The sequence below is a fragment of the Callospermophilus lateralis genome, chromosome 6 (assembly GCF_048772815.1).
Source record: "Callospermophilus lateralis isolate mCalLat2 chromosome 6, mCalLat2.hap1, whole genome shotgun sequence".
In the NCBI taxonomy this organism is placed as follows: Eukaryota; Metazoa; Chordata; class Mammalia; order Rodentia; family Sciuridae; genus Callospermophilus; species Callospermophilus lateralis.
Window position 1 is genome coordinate 78295312 of NC_135310.1, and position 21617 is coordinate 78316928.

The 21617-nt window shown below is 35.9% G+C and overlaps 2 protein-coding genes across 3 annotated transcripts in view; one reads left to right on the forward strand and one right to left on the reverse strand.

The window, feature by feature from the left end:
- Positions 1-15171, reverse strand: part of Prss35 (serine protease 35) — a 64394-nt gene extending 49223 nt beyond the window's left edge. For both annotated transcript variants that reach the window (XR_013091624.2, XM_076858460.2), the window contains exons 1-2: positions 14980-15171; positions 14592-14748 (exon numbers count right to left, since the gene is read on the reverse strand). The gene's annotated coding sequence lies outside the window, so the exon portion shown is untranslated. The remainder of the gene's footprint in view (positions 1-14591; positions 14749-14979) is intronic.
- Me1 (malic enzyme 1) overlaps positions 14907-21617 on the forward strand; it is a 150861-nt gene continuing 144150 nt past the window's right edge. The window contains exon 1 of the mRNA XM_076858461.2: positions 14907-15379. Coding sequence (XP_076714576.1) covers positions 15302-15379 — 78 coding nt within the window. The 5' untranslated portion in view covers positions 14907-15301. The remainder of the gene's footprint in view (positions 15380-21617) is intronic.

Genomic DNA, 21617 nt, shown 5'->3' on the forward strand with positions numbered 1-21617 from the left:
TTTTATTCAGCCATAGAGAAGAATGAAACTATGTCATTTGTAGGAAAGTGGATAAAACTGGAAAGCATCATGTTAAGCAAAATAAGTCAGACTCAGAAAGTCAAGGGTTAAATTTCTGCTGATACATGTGGAACTAAGAAGGAAAAAAGGTGTAGTGTGTGAGAGGTTAGGGGAGTGAGAATCTCATGAAAACAGAAGGAAAACCAGTAGGGGAGAGGAAGGTGAAATGGGAATTGGGAAGGAGGTGGGAAGGGCAAGGGAAATACTGGAAAATGAAATTGACCAAATTATGTCATGTGTATGTACAATTATTTTCACAATGATCCCCACTATTAGGTGTGATTATTATGCACCAATAAAAAATTAAATAAATAAATCTATTCAGGTTTATACAATGTAGAAATGATAAGGTTATGATTTGCTAATAAAGACCATTAAAGTAAATTCTAATAATACTTTTAAGATATTTAATTTACAATATTCTTTTTTTCTCCCAGTACTGGGGATTGAACCTGGGACCTCACACATGCTAGGCAAGTGCTCCTCCATTGGGTGACACCCCTCAGTCCACTCTTAATTTTTAAATCAACTAAGAAACATGTTAATTTTATGTAAATAGTTACCAAACTTAGCATAGACTTTTAAGAATATTAAATAGAAATATCTTTATTTACAAACATTAAAAAGCTAAACCAAAAAGAATTCAAAAAATTGGGAACTTGAAACGTGCTTACTCTTTTGGAAAAACTGTCACAAAGTTAGTCCCTAGAGACATGGTTTGTTGTTTTACTTCTATATTATAAAATAATCTTTTTATAATATTTTTGTATGCAAGTCCAAATGAAATGACTCAAAGCCCTGAAGTAAACATTTTTGATTAATGAGATAGTCTGACATACACTGATACCTTAAAAAAAAAAACTTAAGTACTCAATTTTTTAAAAAACATGATTCTGAATATATTCAGGGTATAAAATAATAAGTAGATACATTGTTTCATTTTCAAGAGATTTGTGGCAGCTAATCCTATAAGCCCTAATCCTGTAGTAGGTAGACTAATTCTTCCCAAGAACGATCCCTGGGACATTGCCAGTATCTGCTTCTGTTTTCATTGTTTGACTAAGTTTTCTGAGTTTATTATATAAGTTTTACTTAGATGCTCACCCTGGAAAATGAGATCAGTGTGTAATTTTCTCACTTTGTTAAGAATTTTCCAATTTATAACTTTAAAGTTTTCTTCTTGTATTTTACTTGTAGACTAGAAGCACTATTACATTTGAAACAAGTATTTTTTTGAGTCCACTTTCCATACCATCCAGCTAGGATTAAGAGATAATGTCCCAGCAATTGTGTAAGTTCACATTATTGGGTTTCAAGCAACACTTTGAGGGAATTTTTTCTTTCTTATTTGTTATTTCCAAAATAGAATGTGTTCCTATCATGTATGGGCTGCTTTTCTCATGGAATAGCAGAGTCTTAGAGCTGGAGCTAGTCCAACATCCCACTCAATTCCAGAATACATTATTTAGCACAATTGCACTCTCGTGGATGATCATCTAATCTTGGTTTAAAATCCACCAGTGATGGGAAAATTCATTTTCACAAAACCCCTGCTCCATTTATGGTATGGTATAGTAGAAATTCCACTGGCTTTGGAAACAGAGAAGACGACTTACAATTCCAATTCTGGCAACATAAGTGAGAGCAGTTTTTTACTTTCTCTGAGTCTTGTCTTATCTGGCATATGTGTTCAAAAAATAGCTGATGACAAACTGCATGAAGATAAAACTAGTTAATGTAAAACATTCTCAATGTTTAATAGTACCCTCTGTCCCTACAGATAGAAAATTCTTTTTCTGGTAAGCCTAAATCTGACTCCCTATACATTATTTCATTCAATAACTATTTATAAGAGGACTATTCAAGGAACTGTATGTAACTGGGAACAAGATGGAAGGGAACTTACTCTCAGGGAGATTATATTCTACTAAGAAGAAACAATCCATTAGACAGTAAATGAAAGAAGTTTATGGTAAAAAAAAATTGAATAGATAATGATACCTGTTGTATAGAAAATTAAAGCAGGTTTATGGACTGGTGTCAGGATGGTGGCTTTAGGTATGATGTTCTGAGGCTGTCAGGTAATTTGAAATCCAAAAGACAGACCTACCTCTTGGTCCTAGTTATGATTTCTGAAGCAGTCCACAGAAAATACCAAATTGGCTGTTAGTTAATACGTCTTTAGTTTTTTTTTTTTTTTCTTTTTCAAGCTGAATATCATCATACCTCCAACTACTTCTTTTTTCTTTCTTTTTTTGGGAGTGGTGGGTAACTGGGGATTGAATCAAAGGTTGCATTGCTGTTGAGCTGTATCCCTAGTTTTTTTTTATTCTTTTAAATTTTTAGATAGAGTTTCTATAAGTTGCTGAGGCTGGCCTTGAACTTGCAATCTTCCTGACTTAGCTTCCCAAGTCACTGGGTTAACATGTGTGCCACCACTCCTGGCTCCAACTATTTCTTATATAACATGATTTCAACAAAAAATTTCAATTGGGAAGACTCCTATTTGATCAATGCTGTCTTTAAAGTTGTTCTTTGATTGAAAACAATAATCCAGATGTAGTTCCAATATCGTGGCATACAGTGGTAGCATCTTTTCTTTTTGTTTACTAATGTTACCTAAGCTCAGGTTATCTTTTTTGGTAGTCCAATTGGAGAACATAGCCTAATACTGACCAAGTTGTCATCAATTAAAAGTATCCAGTCTTTTCCACAGGAACTCCTATTTGGATATTTGCAGTTTTATTTCCAAATGAGAACCTTTTATTTGCTTTTATTACCATTTTTTCTTGTTAATTTCAATCAGCCTGTGGAAAGATATTTTAAATTTAATTCTTCACTATACTCCGCTATTCATCAATCTCCATGTCATTCATAATTTTAATAACAAGTTGCTTGGATTATGAAATGGGCATTTTAGCAAATACAAAAATATTTCAGAGCCTTAGTAAATTATTCAAGAAATAGGCCTGGGGGTATAGTTTAGTGGTAATTCTCTTCCTAGTATGCTGGAGGCCTCAGGTTTAATTTTCAATACTGCTAGAAACAAATAACAATTACAGCTTCAAAAATGCCTGCAATCCCAATGACCTGAGGAGCCGAAGTGGGAGGATTGTAAGTTCAAGGCCAAGCTGGGTAACTTAACAAAACTCCACTTCAAAATAAAATTAAAAAGGACTGGGGAGGCAGCTCAGTGATAAAGTGCTTGCTTAGCATGCCCAAGACACTGGGTTCAATCCTCAGCATCAGAAAAAGTAAATAAATACATAAATAAATCCTAGTCTATCTGGGGAATAGTATCATGTTAATACTTGTGTTAATATATTATGTATAAATACAATGAATTTAGACCTTTGATCCTATGTCCTCACATTTATTATATTCTCAAAAAATTAGATTATTAGAATTTCTATTTGTACTTCTAAATTAAATTTTTTTTCAATAACTCATTGAAATAATGATTAACTATTTGAGTTAGTCAAACATAAAAATAAAATGTTATTTTCTGTGTAGTGTATACTTAAAAAACTAAAGTGTTTGGAATGAAAACTTTGAATCTTGGCATAAAATGAATACTCAGAAGACCAAGAATGCATTTCTGAATGTGGGAAAGCATTTGCCTTTGAGAGAAATTTAGAACAAAAACAACAAAAATTTTGCTGGGTGTGAGCACAGAATTAGTCCTTATTCAGAGGAAAAAAGTAACATGATATGATTATCTTGATACAATATACACATAAAACATACTGACCTTGAGAAATTCAATTCAATTTTTATTTTTATCTGTCCTTAAACTGTATCTGTTTTCTAAAACTTGCCAAGAAAAAAGGCAAATGTAGTGGTCATCTCAGTGGAGAGTTTTTTTTTTTTTCTCTCCATTTCCCAACTCCCTGCTGCTGACCTCAAGGCAAGAGTTGAGCTAGACTATGGTAGGTAGAGCTGTTGCATAGGTTTAGATCAGAAAAGAGGGAGAATGAATTTTGGTTGTTAAAACACTGACTGGTTTTCCTTTGAGAAAATGGGTATAATCTTGGTTAAGACATTTCTTAGATTGGATTAGATTTCATGTTAATGACATTCACTGGTTTTTATTGAGACATAAAAGATGTCAACCAGTGTGCATCTTACTGCTGAAGGTGGAAAGTTAGAAAATGTTCTGGGCCAGCCACAATTTTTTGTAGTCAACCTAAATGTACAAATGTAGGTCAATGAACATTAATTGAATTCCTAGTATGCTCTAAGCACTAGAGATTAAAAGACTAATGAAGAATAGATCTTGCTTTTAAAGAACTTACAATCAAATAGGAAAGAGATACAACCTGGAAGACAATTCAATAAAGATATGCTCATTGTATTGTGTCCTCAGAGAGGGGGAATCCTTAACTCAGTCCAGGAAGATTTCTAAAGGAAGTTGTACCCTCCAAATCTAGCCAATAAAAATTTCAGAGCAGTGTGCTTATCTCTGCCCCTCCCCAGCATTGAGCACTATTATGGGTTTAATCCATATTAGGTACTTAATAAATATTTACTGGATTGAACAGAGTGTACTTTGCTCATGCTAAAAGGTTTTATGCAATATCAGAAGAGGTGATTTAAGGTAAACTGTATATTTCCATTAAAGCTTCAAAGATTTCAAGTATATCCTGCTTATTTTTTCCACAACACTCATCACAGTTGGTATTATACACATTACTATGTTTATTTTTTGCCACTTCCCTTGCCCAGGAATGTGAGCTCCTTGAGGATGGGATTTATATTTCCATTGCCTAGAACTGTGGTTGGCATCTAGTAGAAACTCAACAAATATTTGTTGAATGAACGTGGAGCTCAACACTAATTAAATTGATGAAATGAGCCATTTAAAGATAAATTCAATACATTTTGCCTTATTTGTTGTTATTATTTTGCTACATGAAGCAAATTTGTGAAGTAAATTAATGAAACTCTATATGAAAATGTAATGCCTAAATTCTTGCCACCTAGGGCAATGTTCTTGCTTTTTTTTGAGAACTTCATGAAAGCTATTAACTCTCCATATAGAAAAAAACACCTACACATGAAGCTTTGGCATCAAATATACAAAAATATCTAGTTGAGAACACTTGACCTAGACGAGAAGGGGGAACATTTGAGAAAAATTGAGCAGGGCTTTTTTGGTGAGTTTTTATTAATTTTTTTTTTGAAAAAAATGTTAATGTCCATCTTTGAGTGCCCTTTGTCTTATTTATAAAATGAGAACTACTGAATGATACATATACCAAAGAAACTGTCTTCTATGATATTACCTAGCTTAATACTGAAACATGTTGAAAAAAATTTGTTTGATTTGATTTTCCTTAATTTTATTTAGAAAAAAAAAATTCAGGAGTGCACAAATAAATTATTAACAAATAAAAACTAGGCAATTATTTAAGCTTTATATAATAATCATTTCCAAAAATATTTTAAATTTCAGAATATAAAAACAGACCATGTTTTATTAAAATAAAATCCACTAACTTTGTAAATGACTATCTGAGAGTGTTGAGACCTGCAAAAGCTCTGGTATGATAAAGAATTCTACACACAGGTGGAATGGGCAGCTTCTTAGGCACCCAAAGATCCCTGCCTCCTGCTATTCACAGTTGTGTACTATCTCCTCTCCTTGACTGTGGACTAAATATAGTGACTCATGTCTAACTAACAGAATATGGCAAAAGTGATGGGATATCACTTCTGAAATTAGGTTATAAAAGACCTTAACTTGTATTTTGCTTGTTTCTCTCTGTTTTTATCTCTTGCTCTTGCTCGTCTTGCTTGACTGCTTTTCTTAGTGAAGCAAGTTGCCATATTGGCTCTGTCCTATGGACCACATGGTGAGGCAACTGAATCCTGACAATATCCATAAGGGAGAGCTTGGAATCTGACCCTCTCTTACCAAGTCTTGAGATGAAGGCAGCCCTTGTTATGACCTTGACTTCAGCCTTAAGAGAGTCTCTGAGCCAGGGTATCCAGCAAAGATGCCTCTGGATTCCTTACCCACAAAAACTGAAAGAAAAATATTGTTATTAGGCCAATAGTTCAGAGGTAGTACACATGAGGTTCTGGGTCCAATTCCTGATACCACCAAATTATCTATCAATCAATAAACAAATTATTCAAAAAAGTACAAAAAAAGGAAAAAAGTCATTATTTTAAGTCACTGAGACATGTATTCATTTTTACACATTAGTGGATAACTAATACATCAAGGCCCTATTTTATCTACTGCCAGGAAAACTGACATTTTAGGGGTTACTACAATAGCCTTCAAGGTACATGTCAGTTAAACAGTAGTATTTCTTTGTCAGAGTAGCATATTTCCAGCAAAACCACACTCACCAAGATTTAGTTGCCTCAATTTGAAAAAATTATCTGATCTCTTGGTTCTCTAACAATGCTTTTTTTCTGCCTAAGGTTTTCTTTGTAGCATTCCACTCTATTTCATTTTAATAGGTTGCATGGGGAGAAGTATTAGCAATTTCTTATTAAAACTGACAGTTGATTTCATTAAATGAATTAAATGAGGAAAAAGGTGATAACTGGGAAAAATCCTTACAATTATGATGATAAAATAATTTTATATTTAGATTCACAACAATAATTACTGGTTTTGACATAACTAGCATGTAGAATATTTGTTTATGTGTGTGTGTGTGTAGACTTTATGAATAAAGGAATGGTAAGGAATGAAGACAGAGTGCATGGAGATTCTTTAATGTCTTTTTGTAGAGTTCTGGCTCACCTCATAAAACTTAATTCTTGCCTTGCCCTTGTTTTGCACCACACTAAGGTCATAGTGGGGATATAATGATCTTAGGTCTCTCCACAGCTCAATTTAACTATAAGATAGAGCAACTTCCATAGTGAAAGGAGAAGGAAATGCACTGGGGAGCCTGCTTTTCTGTACCACTAGCCACAGATGACAAATCACCTATGGGGTAGGATGATGGGGGTAGGGTGAACCCAGGGCAAGTGTTAGCTGTCTACTTGAATTTGTTTGCATATGGTTCCAGCAAGGGATGCTTGTCTCCAAACCCAAATATGAACAGCTTGAAAGTAAATAATTGCATATAGAGAATCCAATATCAATATAACCTCCAGTCCACTTTGGAAGTCTTGAATAACTAAATAGATTTATGTGAAAAACTAATACCCAAAGCCTACTTACTTTCAAATTCCCAGAGAAACTTAATAACTTTCTTACCAAATCTATATGTCTTTTTCCCATTTCTGCCCAGAGATTTCCCAAATTCCCTTCAGAAATTAAACCATGTCTTTCAGAGAACAGTTTAGTCCTGCTGCTTTCATTATGACAAAATTTATTTTAAGACTCCAAAATTCTACTCTGGCCTACGTGCCTTCTCTCAGGTCTCTTCATCTGTCATGAATGAATCTCTTGTATAACTCTCCTAAGTACAGCGTTTCATGCACATATTCTCCCTTGCCCATACACCAGAAGGTCTGGAGCTCTGCCATTATGTTAGGAGCTTCTGCTTAGAACTGGATTTAAAATGCCAAGTTTCTGGTGACACTGCAGATTGATAGTTGGTGTTTAATACTGGTTTACTTATATTTCTGGCAGGTCAGTAGATGCTAATCACTAGTTATTGCTCATGCACTTTGAACTAACAAAGCCCATGTGTTCTGAGTTAATTTCCAAAACAAAGAATATTCCATCTTTTAAGATTATTTAGACTAAATAAAACAACTTGAAAAGGCTAATTTTTTACTTTATGCAGTGTTTTGATTTATTATTTTATAATATCTATTTGAAAAAAGAAGGCAAATTTCAATTTTAAATCGACAATTAGTTACTTATTCCAAGGAGAAATCTATATAAGCTTTTTAAACCATTATTGTTTTGTGTCTAAAAACTACAATTGAAAATAAATCATCTTTAATGTGCATTTTCTCTAATGTATTTTCAAAATAGGTAGATACTGTGAAGTAAAAAGCCACAGAATGTATTATTTAAAGATTACTGTTAGCATCATGTTGTAATTAAAAATCATTTGTTAATTAAATTATACGATAATCTGTTATTTAGGTGAGTGTGGGTGCTTAAATGAGAAATTTGGTCTATATTGTCATGAAAAGGGTTAAAATTTATGCAAAGTATTTTTAACTTTAGATCATTTTTTGTTTATTTAATCTGGTTATTTCAAAGTAAGAAGAGCAGGGTGGATCTGCACAGGTGTTTGGCAGAGTAAGGCATTATGAAACTTATCCTCCCCATCTCAGAGTCGCAGTATGTGGTTGGGTTTCATGCCCACTGGCAAACAGTCAGAGGTTTTAAAGTATCCATACTGCAGGAGTCTATTAAACTATAATGCTGAATCATGATCTCAAATTATTTTCGGAACAAAAGAGAAAAAATTGTAATATCTTAAATTTTTTAGAATTTATTTATTTGTTTGTTTACTTACTTACTTATTTATTTTGGGAAAGGGCTCTTACTATGTTGCTCAGGCTGGTCTTGAACTCCTTGTTTTAAGTGATCCTTGTGACAGTCTCCTGAGTAGAGCTGCTACCACAGGTGTGTACCAGCATGCACAGCATTAGAGTACTGTTTTGATTATATCCTTTCCCTGAGTATGTTCCAAAATTTTAAAAGTGTTCTGTTCTTGAATATTAAAGTAGAATATATTCTTTATACAAACTTTACACATTAAGGATCTACACAATAAACCACACTATGAACAGTCTTGGAGCATATTATTTTCCGAATAAAAGTTTGCTACTCGTTAATTATTCAGGGTCTAGTCATATTTTTAATACAACATTCTCTTTTTTTTGTACTGGATATTGAACCCAGGGTCACTTAACCACTAAGCCACATCCCCAGCCCTTTTTTATGAATTTTATTTAGAGATGGGGTTTTGCTAAGTTTCTTAGGGCCTTGCTAAGTTACTGAGGCTGGCTTGGAACTCATGGTCCTCTTGCCTCAGCCTGCTGAGCAGTGGGATTACAGGAATGAGCCACCATGCCCCAACTACATAGTTCCAACAGGTTCAAATGTCTTTTGTTTCAAATATGTAATTCTTTCACTGTTTCTCACTAGCATTCTGTGCAACTAGTCTGCTTTAGTAATCTCCTAGTTAAGATACATTGCAGAATAGTGTATTATGCATAATTCAATCTTTTGGTGGAACACTAAGATATTTTTCTAGGAATATGCTGATTTCAAATTATTAAAGGAAATTATTAAGTCACATTGAAAACGAAAGGTACTTTGAAATCTCTTTATACTAAGAATTGCCATAAGTTCTAACAGCTGACACATTAAAGATGTAATAAGGTTTTAAGCCTGATCTAAACTGAATTATACATGCTCTCTCTCCTTTTTTTTTTTTTTTTGTACCAGGGATTGAACCTAGGGGTGCTTTATCACTGAGCTACATCCCCAGCCCTTTAAATTTTTAATGTAGAGACAGGGTCTCACTTAATTGCTTAGGGCCTTGATAAATTGCTGAGGCTGGTTTTGAACTTGTGATCTTCCTGTCTCAGTATCCCTAGATGCTGGGATTATAGGCATATACCACCTTGCCCAGTTGACACATATTCTATTTATTTATTTATTTTTAAAATACACGACAATAGTGGAATGCATTACACTCCTCATTACACATATACAGCACAATTTTTCATAACTCTGTATATATGTTCATGCCAAATTATGCCATTATACATGTACTCTTTTTTTGCGTTACAATTCTTAATACACACATATACCACAATTTTTCATATCTCTGTTTGTATATAATGTATGTTGATATTCTTTACAATACTTTTCTGGAGTAAGTCCTTTTAGACTTGTTTACTCATGCACATTTTATATTAGTGTCAGTAATCTGTCTATGTCAAGTGTGCCACCCACCACATACTTCAGATAAGTTAGTGATATAAAAGTGATGAGAGCTAGCAGTTAAATAGATCTCTTCACATTTCTGTTTCAAGACTGTGTATTCCAAAAGGCTGCAACAGATTCTCCATAACTCAAGCTCTTCTCTCAGTGGGACTCTGATACTCCTTTCACTGAGACAGGCTTTTGTGACAATTTAGATCAAGTTAGTATGGGAAAAGGGACAATATGTGACTTCCAAGGCTAGGTCATCTAAAGGAACAAGTACTTTCTACCCCATTCCCTGGATTATTTTGCTCTGGAAGCCTGCAGGTGCCATATAAAGAGTTTGTCCTGAGGTTGGCACGCTAGGAGGAAACTGCACTAGCACATAATGAAAGACTATACATGGAGAATCCTTAGAGTATATGAAAAGAGATAGAAACCAGAGAGTGAAACACACATGCACTGAGGGAGAGTGAGAGAGTGAGATGGGGTGGGGTATGTGGTGACTGAACAACTTCAGCTACTCTAGCCAGTTACCCCTTTTTTCAATCCCAGACACTATTTTTTTATTTATTTAGAAAGTATCTGGCTAGTTCCCCAAGCTGGCCTGAATTCCTGGACTCAGTTCCTGAGTAGCTGGGCATTATAGGTAGGTGTGTGCCAACAACTCTTTAACAGCAACTACATGAGAAAATCTGGGCCAGAACTAAGTAGAGTTGAAAGTGACAAAACTGGAATAGGAGTCTAGGAAGTCTGATTCTAGAGTCTGTATTTTAAACTATTACTTTTAATGTGTCTTTGACACATATATCAATTATTACTTGTCTAAACAAGTGTTTTCCCTTTCAATGTTGACAGAATATTTCTAGGAATATCCCCATTAGGGGACAAAGGTTTAAAAGTGTAAATAAAGCATTATTGATACTATCCTGTAGTTTTACCTGAAAAAACTACACCTGTCTTTCAGAGATATTTTTAATTAGTTAGATTCAAAGAATGCCAATAATTATGAAAAATACAATTTAAAAGCATTATAAATATTTAGAAATTAGTTTCCATGATGCAGATGGCTGAAGTGCACACTGATTTCTTTCACAGTTCAGATTTTGTAATTATCTACTTCTTTACTTGTGTATTGGCTGTTTCTTTCCATAGACCTATGACTGTGGTTTACCATATGGTAAGTGTTCAATAGGCTTTTGAATAAATTAAGTGATAAATAACTATGTGAGAGAATGGCAGATGGCTTCATAAGATGAACTACATCTTGTATTTTACACTTTTTTTTTTTTTTTTTTTTTTCTGGTGCTAGGATAGAACTTAGGGTTTGGTTGCTAGACAAGAGTTCTATCACTGAGCTATAGCTCCAGACTTGTGGAACTATATCTTTTTTTTTTTTTTCTTTTCAATTTTCCACAAATTTTTCACTGACCTGAGGAAGTAGGTCTTGAAGGAAAAGAGTAACATCTTCTGAGTGCTTACTATCTGATAGGCACTGTTCTAAGTGCTTTGCATATATTGAGTCATGTAAGATATAGTTATAGATTATTTATTGTCTCAATAGGATAGAATTTCTAGATGTCAAGGAACATCTATTATTCTTATTATTTTAGGGCCTAGATCAGGGGTTGGCATATCATAGGTAATCAGTAAATATTTACTGAATAAATCCACAAATATCACCTGATTTGACTCCCCTAGCAACTTTAAAATGCAGGTACTATTATTATCCCCATTTTTTCAAACAGGAAGCTGAGGCCCAAAGAGAATAAGATTCCCAAAGTCACAGAGCTAGTCAGCCTGATTCCAGACTTCATACTTGTTATGAATTCAACTATCCTCCAGAAGGTTGTGTTGAAGTTCGAATTCCTGCTACCTGTAGATTTGACACAAATATAATACTCTTACAGTGTTTACCCAGAGTGAAAAAGAAGTAATTCCAAAAAAGGAACTGAAAAATACTCAAATAATGGCAGCAGTGTTAGAAATTTGTGCAAAATTCTTCCATCAATTTGGCCTATTTTAAAGTATAATACTTATTTGAACATCTGCTCCAGAAGTTTTGTTTAAAATGTAGTCTTACTTATTTATAGTTTTATTGTATGTATCATGTTGTCAAATGGGACTTTGTGAAATTTTTTTTTTTTTTGTGGTGGAGATTGAACCAGGGGTACTTTATAACTGAGCTACATCTCCCAGCACATTTTATTTTGAGACGGATCTCACTAAGTTGCTTGCCCTTTCGAATCCTTCCACCCTGCCTCTCAATTTCCTTATTCTACATTACTGATCTTCCCTTTATCTTTATGATATCCTATTCTTCCCTCCCCCTTTCCTTTATTTTACTGTAGCTTCTGCATATGACAGAAAAAATTTGACCTTTGAGTTTCTGAGTTTTGGCTTATTTCACTTAGCATGATATTTTCAATTTCCATCCATTTACCAGCAAATATCATAATTTCATTCTTATTTATGTCTTAATACTCCATTGTGTATATATACTACAATTTTTAATTGATTTATCTATTGATGAGCACCTGAGTTAATACCATAATTTAGCTATTGTGAATTGTGCTGCTATAAACATTGAGGTGGCTATATTGCTGTAGTTTGCCAATGAAAAATCTGTTTTTTGATAAATTCTCAACTGTGCAACAAAAACCAATAGGTTCTAGTTCTGTATTTTGTGAAGTATACCCATTCTTTTTTCCCACAGTGCTAGGTATTAAATTTAGGGCAACAGGCATGATCACTAAGCACTTTACCACCGAGATACATCTCCAGCATGGATACCACTTATCTATCTATCTGTTTGTTTATTTTTGTGGTACTAAGAATTGAAACTAGGGCCTCCATCATGGTAGGCAACTGTTCTGCCACTAAGCTATACTCCAGCCCTTTTAAAATTTCATTTTCAGACAGGGTCTCACTAAATTGCCCTAGTTGGCCTGGCCTTGAACTTGCAGTCCTCCTACCTCAGCCTCCTTAGTAGCTGAGATTACAAGTGTTTGTCATCTTCAGGTTACAGGTTTTTTTTTTTTTTTAATTTTTATTTTTTGATACTGGAGATTGAATCCAGAGGCACTCTACCACTGAACTACATACTCAACCCTTTCTACTATTTTGATATAGAGTTTTGCTAAGTTGCTTAGAGCCTTGCTAGATTGTTGAAGCTGACCTTGGACTTGCAATCCTCCTGCCTTAGTCTCCCCAGTTGCTACGATTACAGGCATTTGCCAACATGACCAGCTCTAGCACTTATTCTTAATATTACCAGTTATGTGCAAAATAACTGCACAATCAGTTTCTTACAAGGCAAATGAAAGAAAAAGAGTATTTTTTTGTGTACAACTTGTTTCCTATGTATTTTTGGCGACAAAACCTAATCTCACAAAAGATTGAAAAACTTGGTATTCTAGTTAATATTTATGTGAGAAAACAGGTTCTTCCCAGTATTTGAAACACATATGCATGTACAAAATGGATCCTTTAGCTTATCACTCAAGATGACTGGAGATCTGTTAAGAAGAAAAGTAAACATACAAGTGAAAAATGTGAACTTTATCTGTACTAGCAAGTTTTTGTAATCTCTTTGTAATACTGGCCTGGAGAAAAGGACCATATATTCTTCGTGGATTACCATATAAATCAGCTGTAGATATTAAAACCCAGAAACAGAAGACAGGTGATATATCTAAATTTACTTAATAAGAGCTTCATTATAATAAGGTTCTGTTGTACTAACATTTTTGTTTCTCCTTAAACATCTTGAATCTGGCTTCCAGGCCTACTATTTATCTGTTTTCGTCTCACACAAAGCACTTTTAATTGCAATGTGCCTCAGTTAATTATGAGAGTGCGTTTTGTAAAGCATACCTTCTTGTCAGATGATGCAGGGTTAATTATTTATGGATTATAGAATTCACAAATGTCATTTAAATGTCATTCACAAGGTGTCATTTAAATGGAAGGAATGTTTTTAAAGAACTTTGTGATGCCCATAAAATGTTCTCTATGAAAACAACTGATTCTAGAAGGTTCAAAAACTAAGCCAAGAAAGCTTTTTAATGTAAGTATAGCCAAAACCCAATTATTGTACAAATTTTTCTTATAAGGTAAGGAAACATAATTGAGAACAAAAAAGGACACTGGGATTGGAAGTGTGTCTAGTTTATGGAAATACAAAACCAACAAATAATCCCCGAAACTATCTTTTGTAATATCAGTAGGTAGAGATGAAAGGTGCAGCAGCTAATCATCCTATCCACTGAAAAGAAAATCAGGGCATCAGAAAGCTTTAGTGTTTGCTGTTATTATACAGTGTTATTGTTGGTGATGATCAGACAAACTCTCCTTTTATGCTGACTTGGACCTGACTACTCTTCCAGTCTTTGAACCTTCAAGTACAAATATCAATAATACAGTAACAAGATTTTAGCGCTGGAAGATCATATATCCTGATGTCCTTGTTTATCAAAGACACTGAAGCACTGAAAGATCGAGTTCCCCATGGTTATTCAGAGAGCAGTGGTTCTTGAACATCCTGGCTTCTAGAACTCGCAGGGAAATTATGCACAAGACAAATGACTATTCATTGGACCTTTGCACCCTAACACTTTTCCTGTCTTTTAAAAGCAAATAAAATTCCCATTGGATACTTTACAGAAACGGACACGGTGTCGGCTCATGCTCTCCTGTTCTCCCTTTCTCCCAGTTCCACGCAGGCTAGGCTTTCTAGGTCAAGGTTGATTCCCTCCTGCCTCAGGCCCCTGGGCATGGCTGGTATCCAGGATGGTCCTGCAGAGCGAGCTTCCCAAAGACTAGAGAGGAATAGAAAGGCAGACTCTCAGGTCAGGTCTTGGTTAGCAGCCCTGTGCCCCTCCCATCTTCCAAGGTGGATGGGGCTTGGCGGGCTGCCCCACCGGGGTCGCAGGGGAGCCCGGGGGGCGGGGGTGGTGGTGTCAGCACTGGGGACGTCCCACAGACGCGGGCCACAGTGTGGCTGGGAGCCCCTGGTGAGAGTCCTTGGGGTTTGCCTGGCCCGCGGCCACCTGCCCCCAAGTCCCTGCGACACCGCCAGCGCCCAGGTTTTCCTCCTTCTCCTCCTCCTCCTCCTCCTCCTCGCACGTCCGCTGGGCTGATCTCCTGCCATGACTCAGCGCTTCTCGCAGGCCGCCCGGCCGGGCACACGGCTTCGCGCGGGCTCCTCCCGCCGCGTCCACCCCCTCTCGCCACCCACGCCCGCCCCCGGCCGCGAGGCCTTTCCCCGCGCGGCCGCCACCGTAGCCGCCGCATTCCGCGCCGGCGCCTCAGCAGCACTCGTCGCCTGCCCTGCGCTCCGGCCAGACCCCACTGCCCAGCCCCGCGCCAGCCATGGAGCCCACTGTCCCCCGCCGCCGCCACACCCACCAGCGCGGCTACCTGCTGACGCGGAACCCCCACCTCAACAAGGTAAGCCGACAGCGCCCGTCGCTTGGGTGGTCCCGCAGCAGGGCCTCGCCCTCCGCAGGCTCCCCGGGAAGACGATCGTGGACGGCGGGGCGGTGGGCCTGGGTGCCGGCTCCGCGGACGGGAGCGCCCCGCCAGGTCGGAGCCGCAGGGTGTGGTGGCTGGGCGGTCCTCCGCATCCCGTCCCGGGAAACGGGGAAAAGGTGTAACTTGCAACTTTCTGGCTGTTCTTCTTGAGCCCTATCCCAACCTAGGAAGGTGCGAGTTGGGTGTTACCAAGAAGGTGGCAGGCGGACTGCTAGGTCAGCCACGGTGTGCCCCCCACCTCTACGGGTTCCACTCAGTGCGGCAATCCTTGGAGCCTACTGCGGATCCAGGCTGGTCCGGCCTAGATGGAAATGGGATCTGAGTGCCTTGGATCACATTAAGCATCTAGATTCCAAGGCCTCTCCGTTTCTGGAGTGACAAGGTTCTGAGTCTGGGAATGCCTGATGGGTGGCTTCTGCTTTGGAACCTTGGCATGGCATGGCTTGATAGAAAAGCCCTTCCTAGCAGGGGGCTTGGGTGAAGCCATTCCTTTTTAAAAATTTCTTTTTTAAAAAATTTCTTCTTCTTTATTTTATTTTATTTTTTTTCCAAATCAAGCCTTTTGGGAGTTTTTTTTTTTTTTTTTTTTTTTTTAATAAGACTTTGTCATGCTCTATTCAGAATCTTCAAATCTTATTAACATTTCCTTTTTCTTCATTGGTAATGTAGTATAAACACCCAAGATAACTCTTAAATGAAAGTAACTCAGAATTGATCATTTCCATACTCAGCAGTCACATTGTTATTTGATAGCCAGGTTTGTCTGGATTTTTCCTTTTGTATTCCTATGTGTGTAGTTCTGACATTTCCTATTTAATCAGTACATTGAAAATGCCATGGGTCAGCACCGGAGGTCTGCGTAGTTATTTTGGTTGTCTCTTTGTAGAATACACTTCTTCCTTAAGCATTGGACCTCAGCTTTAACCCCCAGTCATGATGCTGGCAATTTGTTGATCACTACTATGGCTTGAAGACTTGTGATTTATTAATAAATTATAGTGAGTTTTAAAATTTTGTGGTGACAGGCAGGTTTTTCAAATCTATGATTGTTTAGTATTTATGGTCATATAGTATGACTTTTAAAATGATTTCTGCTTATTTTTTTCCTCAAAACAAATTTTCCAGTTTAATTCTTTTTCCTTTTTTTTTTTTTTTTTTTTTTTTTTTAATTGTTCTGCAGGTTGGGGCCTATTTTCAGTAGAACAAAGATAAAATTTGATGTGACAAAACAATTTGTGACTTTCATGTGTTACCTACCTGCCTATTGAAATTTATGACCAAATTATGGGTTGACACTTAATAAGACCACATTAAGTAACATAATCTGTTTTATTTTTTTGAAGTCCTGGATGAGAGTGTCTGTTAAGACTAGGTAGGTGAAATAAGCACTCCCAAGCAAGAGTAATTATACCTTTACTATGTTTTTGTTAGGAATTTATGCTATTAAAACCATTTTGACTCCTATTTTCCTGTAATAGTACTTTCTTCAGAATTGTATTATCACAAAGAACTCCCACAAAAGGTAAAAAGGTGCAGCATTAATATATTAAGAACATATTTTGGGGGAGGAAAAGGGGAAATACTGGGGAATGACATTGCTAAATTATATTGTTATATTGTGTGCATATATGAATATGTAATGACAAATTCCACCATTATGTACAACAATAATGCATGAATAAAAATATGGGAAAAATAAAAATCTGAAGAGAGGAAGTCATAGTGTACAAAAACAATAAAATCAGTAAATCAAGTTTTCCAAAATATTATATGGGTTATAACAGTCATATAAATGTCAGAAAAAATATTGTTTTGAGCATTACAAGTAAAATGCTTTCATCAGTATCTGGCAGACAGTTGGCTCTTATCATTACAAAGAAATATATTAATAATCTAAAAAAAAGGACACATTTTTAAAATTTGTAGTGGAAGTTTTTCTATCCGTGTTATGTCAAGTTGGACTCAAAATCTAGTTCACCAGCTTTGGGGCAATTAATATAACAACATTTATACCTTTCATTCAGTCCCAGGACATTGATGTGGTGCCTCATGGAAGTAATGGTATTTCCTAACATGTACCATTGAAACCAGAGAAATGGCACCTTCTTGATTTTCCATACACTCAAGATGCCTTAAAGTTTGTTAGTAGTCCAGAAACTATTTTTTTCCCCTTTTTTTGGTGCTGACTTTTTTTCCAAGAGACACTATCCCTGAGCATTGTAACTTTCCTCTAACAGTTCAGCCTGGTACTTGGATATGGAAAGGCTTCCTCAACCAAACCAACACAGATCTTCATCACTGTACATTGGTAACAGTGATTTTTCTGGTTTTATTTCCATTATCATGGTATAGGTATGGAAGAATTATGAACATTAGTTAGCATTTTTTTCACATTTTCTTTCTGTTATCCAAGTATTCCTAATATGTTATTATGTCCTATTATTTTGACTGTAAAGTCAGTCTATCAATTAGTTTTACTGTCTTCTCCAAATTTATCTCATTAATTTCCCAACATAGCCTTCTATTTAAAATATATTTGCTGATTCTCTCAATTTTTTTCCTTTTTGTGTGTAATTCCTATAATTAAAATGTCGTTAGTTAATAATGATTTATTTTAAGAAACCTTTCCTAATCATTTTAGTCCTATTGTCATGTAACACTTTTGAACTAAATAATTTTGTATTTACTGAACTCTCATTTTTTTCTTGTTCATTTATTTTGATTGTCACAGAGCAGGGATTATAATATTTAGTAGAATATTTTGTTCAGTGGACATTAAATAAATACTTAAGAGATGAATGAGCCATGTTTTTATTTCTTTTTGTCTTTAAACAGTACTTAGCTTTTAAAGCAGGTGGCTTTTGAAGCAGTAGTTTGCTTATTATCCTAAGATAAATATCCTTGTTAATATAATTTTTTTTAATTCAGTCTGCTAGTCTGTGTCTTTTGATTGGTGAGTTTAGGCCATTAACATTCAGGGTTATTATGGAGACATGATTTGTATTCACAGCCATTTTTGTTTATTTTTGGAACTTATCTGACTTGGTTTGTCCTCTGAGTAGTTTTTCCTTTTAGTGTAATACCTTCCTCTGCTGATTTTCATCATTGTTTTTCATTTCCTCTTCATGAAATATTTTACCGTGGATGTTCTGTAGTGCAGGTTTTCGAGTTGTAAATTCTTTTGTTTATCATGGAAGGTTTTTATTTCATCATCAAATCTAAAGCTTAATTTTGCTGGATATCAGATTCTTGGTTGGCATCCATGTTCTTTCAGAGCTTGGTATATGTTGTTCCATGATCTCCTGGCTTTGGGTGTCTGGGTTGAAAAACCTGCTGAGATTCGAATTATTCTATCCCTGTATGTGATCTGATTCCTCTCTCTTGTGGCTTTTAAGATTCTATCCTTATTCTGTATGCTAGGCATTTTCATTATAAAGTGTCTTGGTGTAGATTGTTGTAATTTTGTTCATTTGGCATCCTGTAAGTCTCTTGTATTTGGTTTTCCAGTTCCTTCTTCATGCTTGGGAAATTTTTTGATATTATCTCATTGAAGAGATTGTGCATTCTTTTGGTTTGAAACTCTGTGCCTTCCTCTATCTCAATAACTCTTAGATTTGGTCTTTTGATGTTGTTCCATAATTCTTGGATAGTTCATGGTTTCTTACTATATTCACTGTATGGTCAACTTTATTTTCAGATTGTATACTTTGTCTTCATTATCTGACGTTCTTTCTTCCAAGTGATCTAGTCTGTTGGTTACGCTTTCTATTGTGTTTTTTATTTGGTTTATTGTTTTCTTCATGTCAGTGATTTCTGACTGTTTTTTTTTTTTTTTTTTAGAGTCTCTGTCTCTTTCTTGAAGTTATTTTTGGCTATCTGTATTTGCTCTCTTATCTGTTTATTGGAGTGATCAATTTTTTGCCTGTATTTGCTCATTCTTTAATTCACAGATCATTTTAATTATGAACCTTATGAACTCCTTCTCTGACATTTTATCAACTTTGCTGTCCATGGGTTCTATTACTGTAATATCCTGGTTTGTTTGGAACACTTTCCTCCCTTGTTTATTCATGTTGTCTATGTGTTTTCCTTTCTTACAGTGTGGATCTGAGATATTACAGTTCCTACCCTATTTTTTGTAGTACCTGTGCAGATTATCTGTATCTCACCTTGATGTTGGGCTTCCAGACCCTGCTGGTGTCCTTCAATGTATGCTACTGCAACTAATGGTGGTGGCAGCAATAGCCGAGGTAACTCAAGATAATAGTGGAGGTGTCCCAATATGGATGAAATACCTTACAGAGGTGGGGTTGAAAGGGTGAGCCTTACACTGTCTTTAGGATGCCTGCTCTGAGATGCAGCTGCTTCTAGGCCCTGCCTATTGTCAGAAACGTATGGGGCTACTATGTGGGGAAGGCTATGGCAATGTCTGCAGTATCCCAACATGGAAGTGGGTTAGGCTTAGGCTCCCGGGTGCCAGGAGGGGTGGGGGGACTGGCGAACTCAAACCTACCCTGGGCCTGAGTCCTGTGTATATTGGTGTGGGTGGATCTGGGCCGGACCTGAGCTCCCATGGTGGTCTTCTGGTCAGAATAGGTGGTCCTGTGCTGGAGCCTGAGCTCTGTAGGTGTCTGCCAGTGGTGGGATGGACCCGGGTCTGGGTCCCCAATCATAGTGTTTTATCAATGTTAATTTTGGTCAGCATTAACATATAAAAAATGAGCTTCTCGGAAGTGCTTGGGTAGCCATTTACTTCTTGGCATGTCAAGACCTAGTTGGGTGTGTTGTGGGGAAGAGAGAATGTATCTGATGATTATTAAGGAAAAGTTCTCTTTTTGTTTAGTGTAAACTATACCAGAGTGAATAATTTAGAAATTTTTACCTGCTACCTTTCTCTGGAGTTGCCTCAGCAATATGAGAAACTGATTTATTATTTAACAGGAAATTCCACTGACGTGAAAACCATTATAGTGGAAATGGACAGCCATATGTTTCCATAGCTATTCACTACCTTGCTGCAATTGAAACAACAGAGGTAGTGCAGGATATCACAAAAACAAAGTAATATATGCTATAATAAGTAGAAAGATGAATTTGATTTGAGGACTCTTGAGACTGGTGATATGGAATACAAGAAATATTGAAGAGAGGTATAGGTTCGAAATTTTTCATTTTTGTGCTTTGACTTTCCACTTTCTTTTTTGTCAAGTGTGGGAAATGGGATTTCATAGAGTGACCATTCCAAAACTTTGTGCCTAGAATAAAGGAACTTCAAGTCCAAATTCTTCTAATTAGCAGTTGTGAAGTGTTTGGTATACTTTGTAACTAATCTTAGTTGATTTGTTAGTACATAATGGGTTTAAAGTTAATATTTGTTAAATAAAAAGAATGGTGGCAGGTGAAAATTTCTTACATTTTAGCTTAAAATACATAAATATAGTATACTTTAAAACCAAGGATATTTATTTTAAATTAACCTATAGAATGTAAAACATTAATATTTTTTCTAAGGTCCTGGAGATGCAATATGTCTAAGTTAGCCATCAACTAAATTGTTTTCAGAAACTTGAGGCCATTGAATTTAAATAAAGAAAATAATATACCTTTAAGCTTCTAGTGTTTAATCTGGTAATTGGGGAATAAAATGATGAAGATTGAATAATAAAATAATAAAGAAAACAGAGGATAGAACTAATAGAACTTCTATACTTAATATATAAACCCCATACCTGAAGTCACTAGGATCATTATTTTTTTTTGTTTAATAATCAAGTAATGCTTGAGTAAAAATATCAGCTAACATACTCATATGTTCATGCCAGCGCATTATGGGCATGTGGAGGCTGAAGAAGTCCTAAGACTCTAGTACAATGTTAGGGCTAGGCCTCTAAAGCTTACACTATACTAAAATACATGTACTTAAATTGTCCAGTCAGGGGCTCCTAAGATATTTTCAAACTTTGTTGATTGTTATGTGGTATACACGTGTCTATATGTATAAAGATATTGATTTGTTCTAAATTATATCACTCCCAAACTCATGTGTTGAAGTCATATCTCCCAGTACTATAAAATTGAATCTTTTAAGGTTTTTAAATAGTTAAATTTAAGTTAAAATGAGGGTAGGCTTTAATGTAATGTGACTAGTGTCCTT